Consider the following 15,691-nt stretch of genomic DNA (forward strand, 5'->3'; position numbering starts at 1 on the left):
CCTTATGTTTCTAACACAGATATGAAAATCACCTTTGAACAAACCACGCCTGTGCTGACCTGTAGCTCATAGTAATCTACTTCCTGCAAGCTACTGTATGACCAACAGAGAGAGGGCCTAGAGAGAGTTTCACTTCATTCAAGTGACCCTACACTAGCCCATATTTATGTGTATCACAGTCTTATACGTTTATGTGTTTATGGTATCCACTTTCATGTTTAGAGAACAGCAGTTGCTGTTAATGGTTAGCCTGTCAGCAGTAAAATTGAAAGTACTCACTGCTTGCAGTAGAGTAGAATAGAATAGAGTGCCTTTATTGTCACTAAACAGATGTACAATGAGATACAGAGCATCTCCTGCTCACTATGGCTGTGCTTCTTGTTGGCTTCCAGTGTTTGCAGTCCTCACAGTATGACTGAAATCTGTTTTTTATATCTTTGTGTGAACCTCAAAAGTTTTATAGTTGATAAATAACTGTTGCCATAAAAAAAATCAACATTAGTCACCATTTTGAGATGATCTCAGCAGACTCAGTGACGTGCTGAACACATTTAAGAAATCATTCTTTGTTTCTTAAAACAAAGCCCATATATTATATTTGTGTGACAGCCATCCTAAACCAAATTTGTGCCCACACACCTGTCAGACAAAGAGCCACTTTACCCCGTCTGACCCAATTTACTTAGTTAATTACCTTTAAGCAAACATACAAAGAAAACCCCTAATAAGACCTGTTACTGGGAGTCACATGGTCAGTAAACTGTCAGCGTATGTGTCGCTTTAGAACAAACATCCTATGAAATATAGACGTGTGAAGCAAAGTGTCCTGCCCTAAACAGCAGCATGAAATTTATAAATTGAGCACATGGCTTGGACGTATCCCAGGCTAATGTAAGGTGTGTGCCAACTACCATGACACACCTGCCACCATTAGCGTTAGACTTAATGATTATTCACTGTGTAAACAATAGCAGGCACACAGTTGTTTTATGGTGCTGCTAAGCCTTGTTTAGTTAATAGGTCAAATTTAACAACTGAACTGACATTACACTGGCAAGTCAAGCTGAACTCTCTGTGACTGAAGATACTAAAGGAACCAATATTGTATTTATAGTTAATCTTTTTTCAAAAAGAAAGTGAAAAAATATGGTTAAAAATAGTTTCTTGAGTCCAGAAGGGCAGTGTCAGCCTACTTTAATGAGCAAAGTTGATTCAAAGGGTAATGAAATATTATATAGGCTGAGATACAGCTACTACTGGTCTGTGTATTATCTGTCAATCCATTCACAATTTAATTCAAGTCATAATTGAATTTTTGTGGTATAGAATAAGAAGTATTTACTAACTCATATTGAATATTATCAAAATAATTAATTCACATGTTAATTATGTGTTATAATTTATTTTAATGTGAGATGGGAACATTTGCGTGCTACCATCTGCACGGTAGCATGCAAAGAACAACTATAATCTCCCATATTTTAAAACATGTTTAAAAATGTCATCTTTGGACTTTAATACAGGGAATCTGTTACCTGTCTGTCATGAGAGCTCCACCCTGAAACTACACCTTAAAAACACAAAGGCAGATGCACAACAGACGACATCTGCTTTCTACATTTTGACTCGCAAAAAAACAGTCAAATTACTTTGTTTAGACAACGTTTTAAGGTGATTTGAATGTGCTAGTCATCTTTTTTCATAAAGACTATGTGAAAAGTGGATTTATATTTGAATCATTCAAAACAAAAGCAACCATGAACTCACAAAAACTCAAACCCTGGATTCAAAACCGAGCTATTTTCCCATCTTTGCTGTATTAGGTTTTGCATTTATCATTAATCATTCTTGGGCAGCTCATGCTTTGTGACTTGATACTTGCATATTTGCAGAGTTGACTGACTTGGAAGCTTTTAATCATGTAAATGTCTGCATTTCTTCTATTCTTCTCTCCGTTTGTGAACAACAGACAGCTGTACCAGTAAAAAAAACAGATCAGGGAGGGCTTATTGAATTACGATCACGTGCTGACAGAAGTAGCCTCGGGCATTTACAGGTATGATAAAAAGTGGAGTTTCTCTCCACCCACAGTCACTGCTGTCTAGCTTTTTGAGGTAAGGCAAGGTACTGTACTCGTACTGTAAACATTCATAAGCAGCTTGGTTTACACTTTTTTTACCTCTTTTTGTAACAGTTATGTGGTGTTGGTATTGTTACATTATTAACGCTGAAAAATACTTTACAGTCTTATGTAAAAGACTCTTGTGTAAAGGAGTACACCTACTTAGCGATGTACTGTGGGCACGTCGAAGAAGAAAAACGAGTTTGTGTAATGAGAATTAAAGCTAATCTTTACACTTCTTAATGTTTGTTTTCAACAGCTTTCAAACCCTGCAGCTATGCCTCCTCCAGGTGTGTGCATGAACATCATCAGTGCACGCCACATGAAAAATGGCTACGGGACTGTCACCAACCCCGAGAGGTTCCTAAACCAAGACTTCCACCAGCTGAAACAGTACTGTCTCATCCAACATCTAAGGTACATCGATGAGATGTTTCCCCCTGACAGAAATTCAATCGGCAATGGGATACTGACGCCTTCTGACCTTGACCGAGTGGTGTGGCTGAGACCAGGGGTGAGTGTTGCATTGGCTGAAAACCCCAAATGCAAGTACATATAATCATGAAAGCTGTTTGAGGAGAGGGTGTGGTCTGTGGCTCTGCTGCAGAGGAGTGGTGGGGCATTGGGTTTGGTGGGCAGTGCCAGTGTAACTGATCACACCAATCGGTCCAGCTCTGCAGCTCCTCTGCAGTGGAGCCGAGGGCCATACCCCCACCACGGCGATGCTCTAACAATCTACAAATCTAGATAGTTAAGGCTCTTCATGAAGCATAGAAATCTGCTAATTCATTTGTACGTTGGGTTATTGGAACCTTTGTTTCATGGTGTGCCTGAATGCTTTACCAACCACAAACGAGGATGCACATTTTAGCTGCATGAAGTATTTCTTCAAGGGAAACAAAGACAAAACTGTATGAAACACCAACTGTTAATTTGCCGAATGATTGTTAATGTTTCTTTAACTTCTATAACTTTTGTTGCAGTAAGCCCAATAATAATAATGATGATAATAATAATAAAGAAATAATAACAATAATCCATAAAGATAAGAGTTTGTTTTGTTATTTCAGAAAATTGTTCCAAATCCATCGTTTGTTGCTGACGGGGTGTCCAGGTTCGACTTTGGTCAAGGTTGGGTTAGTAAGTATACTTATTCTTTCACTTCTTTGCGTCAATCTAACCATAATCAGCACAATTACTACTGCGATATCTGCACAGTAAATCATTCTGACAACTCAACTACATATTTTTACAGAAAACTGCTGGTTTATTGCCTCTATTGGAGCTCTGACATTTCAGAATCACATCCTTGGACAAGTTGTTCCACTTGAGCAAAACTTTGACGAGGATTACTGTGGACTGTTCCACTTCAGGGTATATACAGTACCATAATATCATTCATACCATTGAAAAAGTCAGTGGTAAAATGTTGTCTGTACATTTTAAAGTTGTCTTTTGTTTTGATATTCTGCCATTGCCAAAGATAAATATCTAAAAGCAGGTTGCATTAAACAATGCATAAAACCTTTTCGCTTTCTCTTCTCTCTCAACTGCTTAGTTCTGGAGATTTGGAAGATGGGTGGATGTCATCATTGATGACAAACTACCAACAATTGATGGCAGACTCATTTTTGTCCACTCCAGAGATCCAACTGAATTTTGGCCAGCTTTGCTGGAAAAAGCCTATGCAAAGTATATAAAAACCCTGTGTTATTTCTCAGTTTACAGTGCTCTTTGTGGGAGTTATTTGTCAGTAAAAATAACAATATATCCACTTTTTTCAGGGTGTGTGGTTCCTACACAGATATGAATGCTGGAACTCCTGCCGAGGCATTGGTAGACTTCACTGGTGGGGTCCACATTTATATTGATCTGTCAAAGCCCCCTCCAGACCTGTGGGAAATGATGTGTCGAGCTGGTCAATCCAAGTCACTGATGGGTTGTGGGACACCACAGGGTGTAAGCATTGATTTACACCACATAAAGCAACATGCTGCCTTGTAATCTTTGTTTTGAAAACAGTCAGGGGTGTCTGTCTGACTGAAAGATCGGGTGATAAAAAAGAACCTTCAGAATAATAGCTCTTAGCTCAGAGTTATCTTCTCCCAGCAGAAAAATAAAAACACTGTGTTGGGATTGTTCCATTTTGAGAAAGTGGTTTGATAACTCCCCCATTCACAGCGGCTCGAAATCTACCTGTCACATTAAAGTAAACAGCACCGCCCTGTTTCCCTGAAGTTAAGCGCAATACCTAGAAAGCAGTACAGTTTAATAGAATGAAGAAAATCCCGTACATGTTAATGCAAGAGTGAACCACTCTCAGGGCCATAGTATGTTGTGAAAAGAAAACACTGGTAAATGTTTTTGACGATCATGTTTTTAGAGATATTTTTTATCAGAATTCAAATTAAAGTATAATCAGTGTTTTGCATGTAGTATCTTTCTAAATACCTTAAATTACAGCAGAACAGTACCAATACTTTGTGGGTTGCATTTCTGTTTGTATGAAAGAATCTTCACCTTTTTCATCATGTAGTTTATTTTAATTAATTAATGACCCATAAGTGGCTCCACAGGATCTTGTTTGGCCCCTCAAACAGTAACTACACGGATAAGTCTTTTCAGACAGAGAGAGCTACTGATACATTAGACTCTGAAATACTTGTCCAGATGGTTTACTCTCATGATGAGTGAAAGCACTTAATCCAGCAGAAGCACGTCTCATATGATGTATGATAATCTTGCACCGTTTGAACCTTCACAAGAATTTAAGAAGCTGTTTGTTTTCCAAATAATGTTGATATATCCTACTGTATGAGCAAATACATGGGGCGACCGTGGCTCAGGGGGTTGGGAAGCGTATCTGTAACCGGAAGGTTGCCTGTTCGATCCCCGGGCTCTCTGTCCTGGTCGTTGTGTCCTTGGGCAAGACACTTTTTACCCTACTGCCTACTGGTGTTGGCCAGAGGGGGATGGCGCGATATGGCAGCCTCGCTTCTGTCAGTCTGAACAAGCTACAACCATAGCTTGCCTCCACCAGTGTGTGAATGCGAGAGTGAATGAATAGTGGCATTGTATAGCGCTTTGGGTGCCTTGAAAAGCGCTATATGAATCCAATCCATTATTATTAAATGAAATTTAATTTGCTGACACACGAGTAATGCTAACATAAGCAACAATATACTGGTTCTTTACTACTTTGAAAAGCCAAAGTTTGCTAATATGATTTTGTTTTCATTTACATTTTGCCAATTAGCCAACTCAGCTCGTTCTTGTGTGTTCACTATTTATTACCTGCAAGACTCAAAAGCAAAATGATATTTTTCTTAAGTTGTGCTAATTTAAACTGAACTTGGAATGTTTACATGTGTTAATTCTTTGTAGGAGACAACTGAAAACATTGTACTACCAAATGGGCTGGTCCAAAGCCATGCTTACGCTGTCACAGGTGTTAAACAGGTAAGGTCTGGAATTTATTTAAAAGATAATACAACATGCAGCAAACTAAAATAGAGTGGTTGTTAACGTTCTATTAGCAAGAGTTACGTTTTTAAGTTTCTAATGATGTTTACCTCAGCAAACAATTAATTTCATTCATTTTAAGGTAATAAAGGTACCGAGCTTGCATTTACTGTAAAGAAGTGTATTTTTTTTATTAAAGAAACTACAAATGTGGTTTCCTTTGGTGTGCAGATGATTAGCCGAGGGCAGATGGTGAACCTGGTGCGTTTGTGGAATCCCTGGGGCCACGGAGAGTGGAATGGAGACTGGAGTGATCGGTTAGAGCATCTTGCACTCACCATTTCTCTGGTTTTGTACCTCAGGAGAAAAAATACTGAGATAATTTAGCAGTGGTGGAATAGCATTATATATATATATATATATATATATTATGCTCACAGGGAAGTATCAAGAAGTCCTGTGTGTTTTGTTTTAGTAATTTCCTCAGTGATAAACTTGAGGGGCGATCGTGGCTCAAAGAGTTGGCAGTTCGTCTTGTATCTGGAAGGCTGCCGGTTCGAATCCCGGCTCGGATAGTCTCGGTCATTGTGTCCTTGGGCAAGACACTTCACCTACCTACTGGTGATGGCCAGAGGGGCCGATGGTGCGATATGGCAGCCTCGCTTCTGTCAGTCTGCCCCAGGGCAGCTGTGGCTATAACTGTAGTTTGCCTCCACCAGTGAGTGAATGAATAGTGGAATTGTAAAGCGCTTTGAGGGCCCTGTAAAGCGCTATATAAATGCATTATTATAAATACATTTTTAGGCATGCAAGGAAGGGCTGAGGATAGCTGAGGATATGTGGATCAGAGCCATGAGAAGCTTTTGTGTTGGTTTCTTATCAGCGTAATCTCTTAATTATGAACTTCTTACGTAAGTGAAGAAAAAACCCCACAGATGGCAAGTTTTGACAGGACTTGGAGGTTTTATTCTAGAGTTTCTTATTTTGAAATACTTGATGATTTTAGGTGTGGTTTGTGGTTTGGAGGCATTCTCTAATGGCTCTGTTTGAAACTATTGAAACAAGGTCTGTCTTGCACACGAGGCAGAAGAAAAAGTCTCCTGACAGCTCTGAAAGACTCTTTGTTGACTGCAAAGGTCACTAATTTCCCACACGTCATCCACATGAGTAGAGAGGAGTAGTTGTAGCTTGAATGAGCTTAAATTTAAAAAGTTTAGAATATGACAATATTGTATTCATATGCCTCCTCTTCCTTCTCTGAAAAATTTCCAAAAAGGTCACCTCTGTGGCAAACTGTGAGTCCTCAAGATCGAGATATGTGCCTAGCAGTCTATGATGACGGCGAGTTTTGGTAAGAAAAATCAAAATGTGACAAATGCAACACAGTAATTAGTTACACAATAATAAGTTCTTACCATAATTAAACAAAAGAAGAACAAAAAGATGCTTTCTAACCCTAAGTACTCAAATGTATTTGTGTTATACATCTCTATGCTCAAATGCTTAAAAGTTAAATTAGATTATATAGTTAGTTTCTTTGAACATAGTTTAATAGAATAATAGAATAATAGAATAATATAAATAATAGAATAGCTATTCGAGGGCAAAAGAGTCTATAGAGTTAGAATTTGACTTCCAGTGAAAGCTGCTAAACAAAAGCTGCTACGCTTTTGTGTAGATTCCATTAAATCAACAAACTGTTGCAGAATACATGCTTTTTATATTTCTGTTCATTTTTTGTTATCGTTCATTATCACGAAACTGCCAGAACTCATTATTACCTAAATTTATATCTGTTTTCAAGGATGAGTCTGAAAGACTTCTGTAAGACCTATTCAGAGCTCGACATCTGCTGCATGTGTCCTGACTTCCTGGATGGAAACTCTACCTGTCACTGGAAAACCTCCATTTATGAAGGTCGATGGGTTGCTGGAACCACTGCTGGAGGCTGCATGAAGAACCCTGGTATATTCAAAAGCTCTAATAAGTTAAAGCCTCATTAAATGCCTTAGTTATGGAAATAAATGATCTCTTTGCTACATCCATTTGCACAGCACCACATGCCTTTTAGCAATTCTAAAGTAATTGCAACTATCATTTATTTCCTTTGCGCTATAATCAATCTTTGTAGACTACAGTGTGACCAAAATCCTGACCATACAATCTCACTGACTCTGAAAGGGTTCCTTCGAAGACGGGAACAGGTCTGTGACCACCAGCAGTCAGTTATCATCTTCAAAGTGACTTTGATGCTTCAAAATACCAATAAAACATATAAATATGATCAAATGGTAACCAGAGATAAGCATAGGAGTCTGGCAGTGATTGTAGTCAGAGGATAATTTTTTTTGGAGACAGGGTACTTCCTAACATACTCTGTGGCCTATCCAATGACCTTGGAGGTGCCAATGCCAAGGAAGTGCTATTTTTACTCTAGTGTGACTGAGCCATTAAATATGATTGCAATAATTTGGGAACTGTGAAGAGAAAGTGTCATATTTCTGTGGAGTCAGTCTATCATCTTGTAGCTGCTTGTTAAGGTTTACTTAATAATAATAATAATAATAATAATAATAATAATAATAATAATAATAATAATAGATTAATGGAAAACTCAAAAATGATTTCCTTCCTTGCTTTTCAGAGAGCTTCTGGACAAATCCACAGTATCGGGTCAAGATTGATGAATTATCCAGTGAATGTGCTGGGAAACAGGGTGAAGTCAACATGCTGGTGTCTCTCATGCAAAAGCCGGATAAAAGGAATAGACGCCTGGTCCAGAACCTCTACATTGGATTTTCTGTATTTGAGGTAAAGATTAGCCTTTATTGTTTCCATCACACTGGTTAGATTGGTGTACTCTGCACTGCATGTGTAGAAGTCATGTAGTAAACTAATGAAAAGTGGGAGTTTTGTGCCTCATTTACAAAAAACCCTTCAATTCCTAAAGGTAATCATTAGTTTCCATTTAGCTTTTATAAAGACATAATTCACGTGATCTAATTTTTTTTTTCTGTGATTTCCTCTAAGGTGCCTGAAAACGTGAGTATTTTCCCACAGCAAACATTTCATTTCACAATTTTCAAATAACAGGACCAAGACGGAGCGGAAGAGATTAAATATCTGTTTAAAACTGATATTACAGTACATGGCACACAGCGGGAAATTCCCAGCCTCTTTCTTCAGTGCGAGCAAACTTGTTGCCTACACTAAATCCTACATAAATGCCCGTGAGGTGATGGAGTTAATGATGCTGAAGCCTGGTGAATACGTGATTGTGCCATCCACCTTCAGTCCCAATGAGACAGCCTCCTTCATCCTGACCATCGTGTCCAAGGCAGAGACCCACGTGCAGTAAGATACTTGCAATCTTATACACCACACTGGCAAAAGTATTCACTCACCCGTCCAAATAATTTAATCCAGGTGTTCCAATCATTTTCATGGTTATAAAATCAAGTACTTAGGCATGCAGACTCCTTCTACAAACATTTGTGAAAGAATAGGTCATTCTCAGGAGCTCAGTGAATTCCAGCATGGCGATAGGATGACATCTGTGCAACAAGTCGAGTCGTGAAATTTCCTTGCGGGATTATCGTGTGCGGCCGTTTTTTAGGAGTTGGGCTCGGCTCATTAGTTCCAGTGAAAGGAACTCTTAATGCTTCAGCATAACAAAGCATTTTTGACATGCTTCCAACTTTGTGGGACCAGTTTGGACATTACCCCTTCCTGTGCCAATAAAACTGCATACCAGTGCACAAAGCAAGGTCCGTAAAGACGTGGATGAGTGAGTTTGGTGTGGAAGAACTTGAGTGGCCTGCACAGAGTCCCGACAGATCACCTTTGGGATGAATTAGAGCAAATACTGAAAAGTGTTTAAACACACATTATTAACACATTTAAATGTATATATATGTTTCTTCAGTTTCAGTTCTCTGATGTGAACTGAAACTAAAGAAGCTGGATGACTGTTGAAACGTCTTCAAGGAAACTTAAAGAAGTCCAGAAGCTTTTCTTTCCAAGCAAGTCTTTTGGCAAAACAGTGTAGTGACAAGTAATGTTCAAAGTTGGGGTAGTAAATGCTAAAAAATAAACATAATCTCAAACAAAGGTATTACTTTTGACAGAAAGGGTGGGGCAGAGGAGGCGCGGGCAACATGACAAGCAATGGTGCCCATCCATATCATACAACCTGTTTTGACTGTGTCTAGTTGTAAAAGTTCTACTATATGTTTATACTGCACTGATTTAAGCAGGTGCCTTTTTTGGAAGGTTTTGATGATGCTCTCAATCATCTGTGGAATTGCCTGGGCAACTTTTGACATCAACTATGCGTCTAAGTGTCGTAAAGAGTATTATTGGCACTATAAAAGATGTTTAGCAAGCAAGTAAAGAAGTGGCATTTTGGAGAGAGAAGAGCAGAAGGATTTTACCAAAAGACTGAGTTTGAGCAGTGCTGTCACTGATTATACGAGTGCAAAGTCTGATAGATGGAGTTCTTATGGCGGAGCTGTTTTGAAAGATTTAAAATCCATCCATTCGCTACCACTTATCCTTTTCAGGGTCGTGGGGGGTGCTGGAGCCAATCCCAGCTGTCATAGGGCGAGAGGCAGGGTACACCCTGGACAGGTCGCCAGTCTGTCGCAGGGCTAACACACAGAGACAGACAACCATTCTCACTCATGGGCAATTTAGATTAATCAATTAACCTATCCCCAATAAGTGCATGTCTTTGGTGGGAGGAAGCCAGAGTACCCGGAGAGAACCCACACAAACACGGGGAGAACATACAAACTCCACACAGAAAGCCCCCGGCCTGATGGTGGAATTGAACTCAGGACCTTCTTGCTGTGCAGCAACAGTGCTAACCACCGTACCACCATGCTGCGAGATTTAAAATCATTAATTGTTATTTGTTAAAAGTTTGCATTCTTACTATGTGGGTGTGCAAAGCTGGGCAAGTGGGAAGGAATTTTGAATGGGGAATTCTATAAATGTGTGTCATTGGTACACTGACCTGTCAGTCTGTGTGGACCTGTAGTGCTGTGGTGCTCAGGTATCACATGGCTGTATCGTCCTCAGGGTCTATCACAAAGTTGTTGCTCCTGTGATCTCCCGAATGACAATCCTGCACACTACTTTTACTTGCTGGTGAAAAAAAGTTGTACTCATTCCTTTTATCTGTCCTGTGTCCTCAGTGAGAACTCCAGTGGTCATGAATACATGGAATTGGAAGAGGTGAATAAGATGGATCATGTTACATCATCCAGTAGAAATATATACTGTCAAATAATAGTGAAAATAACCCCTTGGTATTTGGTAGAGTTAATTCTGAACAACTGACCCCATACTGACCCCATACTCAGTCAGTTTTTAACCTTGGTTGTTGTTGTTTTTTTGTTAACATTGATTGAATGACACAGTCTAATCATTAATATAGAGATAAAAACATGCTTAGAGCACCGCTCTTTTGCAGAACACACCAGTGGGAAAGAGTGAGGATGACGAACGTAAAAGGACACTGTTCCGTCAGCATTCTGACAAGGTAAAGGATTGTGTCTTGTAACAATAGTTCCTTTTTTTGGGGGGGGGGGGACGGACACATGTCTATTTGCTTTTTTTTAATGAGTTAGATAATAAGAAACGCTTAAAAGTAACCCAACCATCACATTAAGCTTTGATTACTTTCCAGTATGAAGAAGTGGATGCAGAGCAGCTCAAGAGGCTCCTAAATGGAAAAATACTAAAAGGTTTGCACAGTAAAAGTGAAAGGCTACACAGTTAAAATAATAATCCCATGTAGATGGTGCCGAGTGTCCTAGTATTATTTACTTTTTTCTTTTTTAGGAGACTTGAAATCTGGAGGATTCACAATCGATGCCTGTCGCAGCATGGTAGCTCTGATGGATGTATCCTCGAGTGTCATATTGACTTGGGTGCATTTATATTGGCTTAATTTCAGCTGCTTACTGGAGCAAACCCTTACAATAACTGCACTTACATAAAACATATTAACAGTGTACAAGTCAAAACCTGCCTGCCCTTTTACTCAATAATGCAAAAATGCACAGTTCTGATATCTTAATGGTACCTTAAAAAGACATCTGTGACTGGAAAGCTGAATGATGAGGAATTTGTTCGTCTGTGGAAGAAGGCTGTCACATACCAGGTAAGATAAACATAGTAAATGTCAAAGATGTCATCACAACACAAAGGCAGGGTTACCTGACAGGTAATCAGAGGTGAAAGCAGGATTTAGTTTGAACACAAACTGTCACATTTGCATATAAGAACTCACTGAACAAAGGGAGCGACCTGGGAAACATATGATTTCAGATTTGGTGATGACATCAGGAAGGCTGTAGCACACAAGAAATAATGTTCATCCAGTTGCACATTGAGGTTTATTGCTCTGAAACACAGCAAAACAGCAACTCTGTGTTACTGACGGCTTCCATTACAATAACTGGCCTGCGTTACTTTTGTAAGGTATTATGTGTAATGGTCCTTTAGTAATCAGCCCTTAGTAAACAGAGCAAATGACAGACCAGTGAACAATACACAGCATAAGATGTACTGGCTGGTTTATCAAAACATTTCTTATAACTTTTACTGAAACCAGCTAATTGTTTTCTATCATATTTCTGATGGAACAACACGGTTAAACAGTTTAACCCAGGAGACTAACATCACTTAGCGCAGCGGTCCCCAACCTCCGGGCCGCGAGAGTTGTGGCTCAGGTGTGAAATGTATAGTTTTCAGGGTTTTTATCGGTTTTCAGCGTTATTTTGTTATCGTTTTTATCGTTTACTCGGTTTTCCTGGGTCTTTTCACGTGTGTTATGAAAAAATTTTCGGGAAAATTTTTTCGGTACCGGTACTAGTTTTATTTTGTTGTATTTATCCGCGACACCTTAAAGGCCGGTCCATGAAAATATTGCTGGGCATAAACCAGTCCGTGGCGCAAAAAAGGTTGGGGACCGCTGACTTAGCGCACAAAGGTTACTAGCGTTAGCCACGGATAACGTGAATCAACTCTCTTCTTTGGTCACATCAAACGCCTTATAAACAAGAATTACACTCCAAACATGTTACTTTAAATAACTATCAAGTTTACATAAATGTATAGAGTTCTCGTATACTGCTCTCAGCTGAAACACAGCAAAACAGCAGTTCTGTGTCACTGACAGCTTCCATTACAATAACTGGCCCGCGTTACTTTTGTAAGGGATTATTTTGCCAGTCTCTCATTTGTCTGAGACGCCACTGCCACCTACTGGTGAAACTAAATATCGCCTTAAAACCAAATCAGGTGGGAGCACACGTTAAAAAACTTCAACAAGAATTCTGAGGCTTGTTTTTGATCCTTAAAATACTCAGGATGCCACAATTATCAGGATGTTGACTTTATCTCACCCACACCACCAGACTACTCCTTTTGTAGACTAATCCATTGTGTATATTAGGATTGTCTCAATGTCAGAGTTCATTCAACAGTTGATCATGCTACAAAGAGAAATCACTTTAAGTCCATAACGACGGATGTTCTAATGCATTTACGTGTAGTTATTACACAATTATCTATGAAGTCTTTTAACATGTCAACCATTGATTTTCAAATATCAAATACAGCCCTACACACACACACACACACACACACACACACACACACACACACACACACACACACACACACAATGTGAAAATGTGACATAAAAAATAATTAAACAAAGATTATCTTACATTTTCAAGCAAGACTTTATATACAGTCTTCGAGCAAAAGTAACAAAACTTCACAAACTGAAGTGGATTTGTTTCATTTTTAAGCTTGTCTGTAATCTCTCCTTCACTGTTCTGTTTCTCCGTTATTTTATTGGTGGTCAAGCTGACTGCTCATGGAAGGAAAAACTAAAACCAGGAAATGTCCCAGTGCTGCTGAGGGGCAGAAGGTCACTGGTTCTAACCCATGCAAACGTCTTATTATAAATATTCTAACATTATAATCGCTAATTATGTGCTTTTCACACAGGAAATTTTCTCCCGCTGTGATGTTTCGAAAACAGGGACGCTGTCACTAAGCGAGCTGAGAAATGCTATGATAGCCTCAGGTAGACATTTAATTTTAAAACCCATTTTAAGATACTGTTGGAACACAAAACTATCCTGTGATTATTGAGTCTTTCACATTTTCTATGTAAAACAATGGTATAGTTAACATTTTTAGAAAAACAAAATGAACATGAAAACAATGGTCCCTCTAACAATCATTTATTTAAATCTCTCCCTTCATGCAGCTCTGTATCAGGTTTTAGCTCAGTGTTTAGCTGTCTGCTTGTTTTTGGTCACTTTCTGTAGTGGTGGCTCTCACACTATGTGGCACCCAGAAGCTGGTAAAGACCAAAAACCAAGCTTAAAGAGTCTAAATAAGTGGGCTATATGACTGGTTACCAACGAATTAAATTGTCATATTAAAGTTTTTTATTTGCAACATGTCTCTGCTTCTTCTATGTGGCCAAAATGATTATTCCTCAGGTTAGTAAAATACCAAAGTAAGGCATTAAAGCAGAGAAAAGATCAGGATCCAGCTTAAATTCTACAATGAAGACAGTAATGGCAATCATACATTCAGTATTAATATGTTCTGAAGGTTATGTAAATAGTATTTTTGTAAAGTATTAGCACTTGCTTTGATATTCTACACAAACCACCTGTCTAGCAGCGTGTCTGTTTGTATCTGGTAGCAACCAGCCCTAATACACACTCCACTGACTTCATCTTATGAACTGTATGTTGGTCAGGAAAGAAGATCAGCGATGAGATGCTGAATTTGATGGCTCTCCGTTACGGCACCTCGTCTGGGCACATTACTCTGGAGAGCTTCATCAGTCTAGTACTCCGCTTTGAATGCATGTATCGTAAGTGAAACTGAAGAAAATTACAGTTGACATATTTTATATTCTTCAAAGGTTAAAAGTTGTCAACTGTGGAACTTGAATTAGATTTGAATATCTGCAATATCTGTCTTTTCTCTTTATTTTCTTTACAATTAGAAATTACTCAGAAATACTCATTACATCACTGACGGGACACCAAAAGGATGAAGTCAGAACAAGTTGTGAAACTTCTACTTTTTCTTAACTATAAGGATTTATGTCTTTCTCCACAGAAATCTTCAACCAGTTGTCTGATGGCAAGGCTATGACTCTTCAGGAAACAGAGGTGACTACAGTTCATTTTAAAATAGTTAACGAATCATGTCATGCATGCGCGAGATTTTAAGGTATGAAACATTAATAATCTATGATTTTTTGTTGCAGTGGATGTACATTGCAATGTACACTTAACCTGACAGAGGAGATGACCTGCAGAAATGAGAACAAAGAAGAAATAAACAAAAGAGTTTTTCAGCATGAAAAAAAAAATCATGATATGCAACCACTGGGTGAAGGTTTACAGTATATGAACAGGGCAGCAGAGTTAGACTACAAATCTGTGAGGAGTAGAAACTTTACAGTACAACAGATAGAACCGTGAGTGTGCAGCATCTGTGATTATTTTACACTGAAATCATTTTTTACAAAAACTAATTCAAAGTTCAAAGGTGGTGGTGCTTTAGAAGCACAAAGTTTGTGTCAAATCTTTATAGCCCATGTACTCCACCTTTGCTAAATGTTTCTGTTACTGAAGTTCTTTTTAAGTGGGTTGCTGCATTTTCTTTTCCACTGCTATGATACCGTAAGAGGTTTTTTTTTTTTGATTGTCTCCCAAACTAGAGTCACATTGAAATATGCAAAAAGCTTTTGGATGATGTGAGATTAAATTTGATGTCTCGGGAAAAAATGTATTCACTCTTGTGATTGGATAACCTTTCATCTAGTGCCATCAATTGGTTGAAACTTTACTTTGTTATTTAGCTGAGACCATGTGTGCCTGTACGTGCAGCCTTATGGTGCCAGGATATCTGATATGTCTGTAAAAAGTGTTTCTGATAGAGCATTTTAAGTGGGTTACTGAATTTTTAGCTTGGAATGGATTTTTTTTTTTATATTATTATCAGCTTCTACACAAAGAAATGATTCAAGCAGCTACGACAAGCATCAGAATTTCA

The 15,691-nt window shown here is 38.6% G+C and overlaps 1 protein-coding gene across 3 annotated transcripts; it reads left to right on the forward strand.

The window, feature by feature from the left end:
• Positions 1–2,068: 2,068 nt before the first annotated feature.
• Positions 2,069–15,063, forward strand: LOC102309494 (calpain-1 catalytic subunit). Of its 3 annotated transcripts, none has more exons than XM_042220780.1 (22): positions 2,069–2,114; positions 2,382–2,636; positions 3,193–3,262; positions 3,378–3,496; positions 3,681–3,814; positions 3,907–4,081; positions 5,507–5,581; positions 5,816–5,901; positions 6,861–6,935; positions 7,389–7,549; positions 8,229–8,395; positions 8,615–8,626; positions 8,730–8,938; positions 10,783–10,822; positions 11,043–11,129; positions 11,277–11,334; positions 11,432–11,493; positions 11,685–11,753; positions 13,613–13,691; positions 14,382–14,498; positions 14,750–14,802; positions 14,901–15,063. In XM_042220780.1, the coding sequence occupies exons 2-22, from the start codon at positions 2,400–2,402 to the stop codon at positions 14,925–14,927; spliced, it is 2,112 nt and encodes a 703-aa protein (XP_042076714.1). In that variant the 5' UTR covers positions 2,069–2,114; positions 2,382–2,399; the 3' UTR covers positions 14,928–15,063. The 3 variants fall into 3 exon arrangements, with proteins under 3 accessions (XP_042076714.1, XP_005922325.1, XP_042076715.1); XM_005922263.3 differs by having other exon boundaries at positions 11,061–11,129; XM_042220781.1 differs by having other exon boundaries at positions 2,098–2,124.
• Positions 15,064–15,691: the final 628 nt, after the last annotated feature.

Source organism: Haplochromis burtoni, unplaced genomic scaffold (genome assembly GCF_018398535.1).
Source record: "Haplochromis burtoni strain Fernald_Lab_line unplaced genomic scaffold, NCSU_Asbu1 Contig_55, whole genome shotgun sequence".
In the NCBI taxonomy this organism is placed as follows: domain Eukaryota; kingdom Metazoa; phylum Chordata; class Actinopteri; order Cichliformes; family Cichlidae; genus Haplochromis; species Haplochromis burtoni.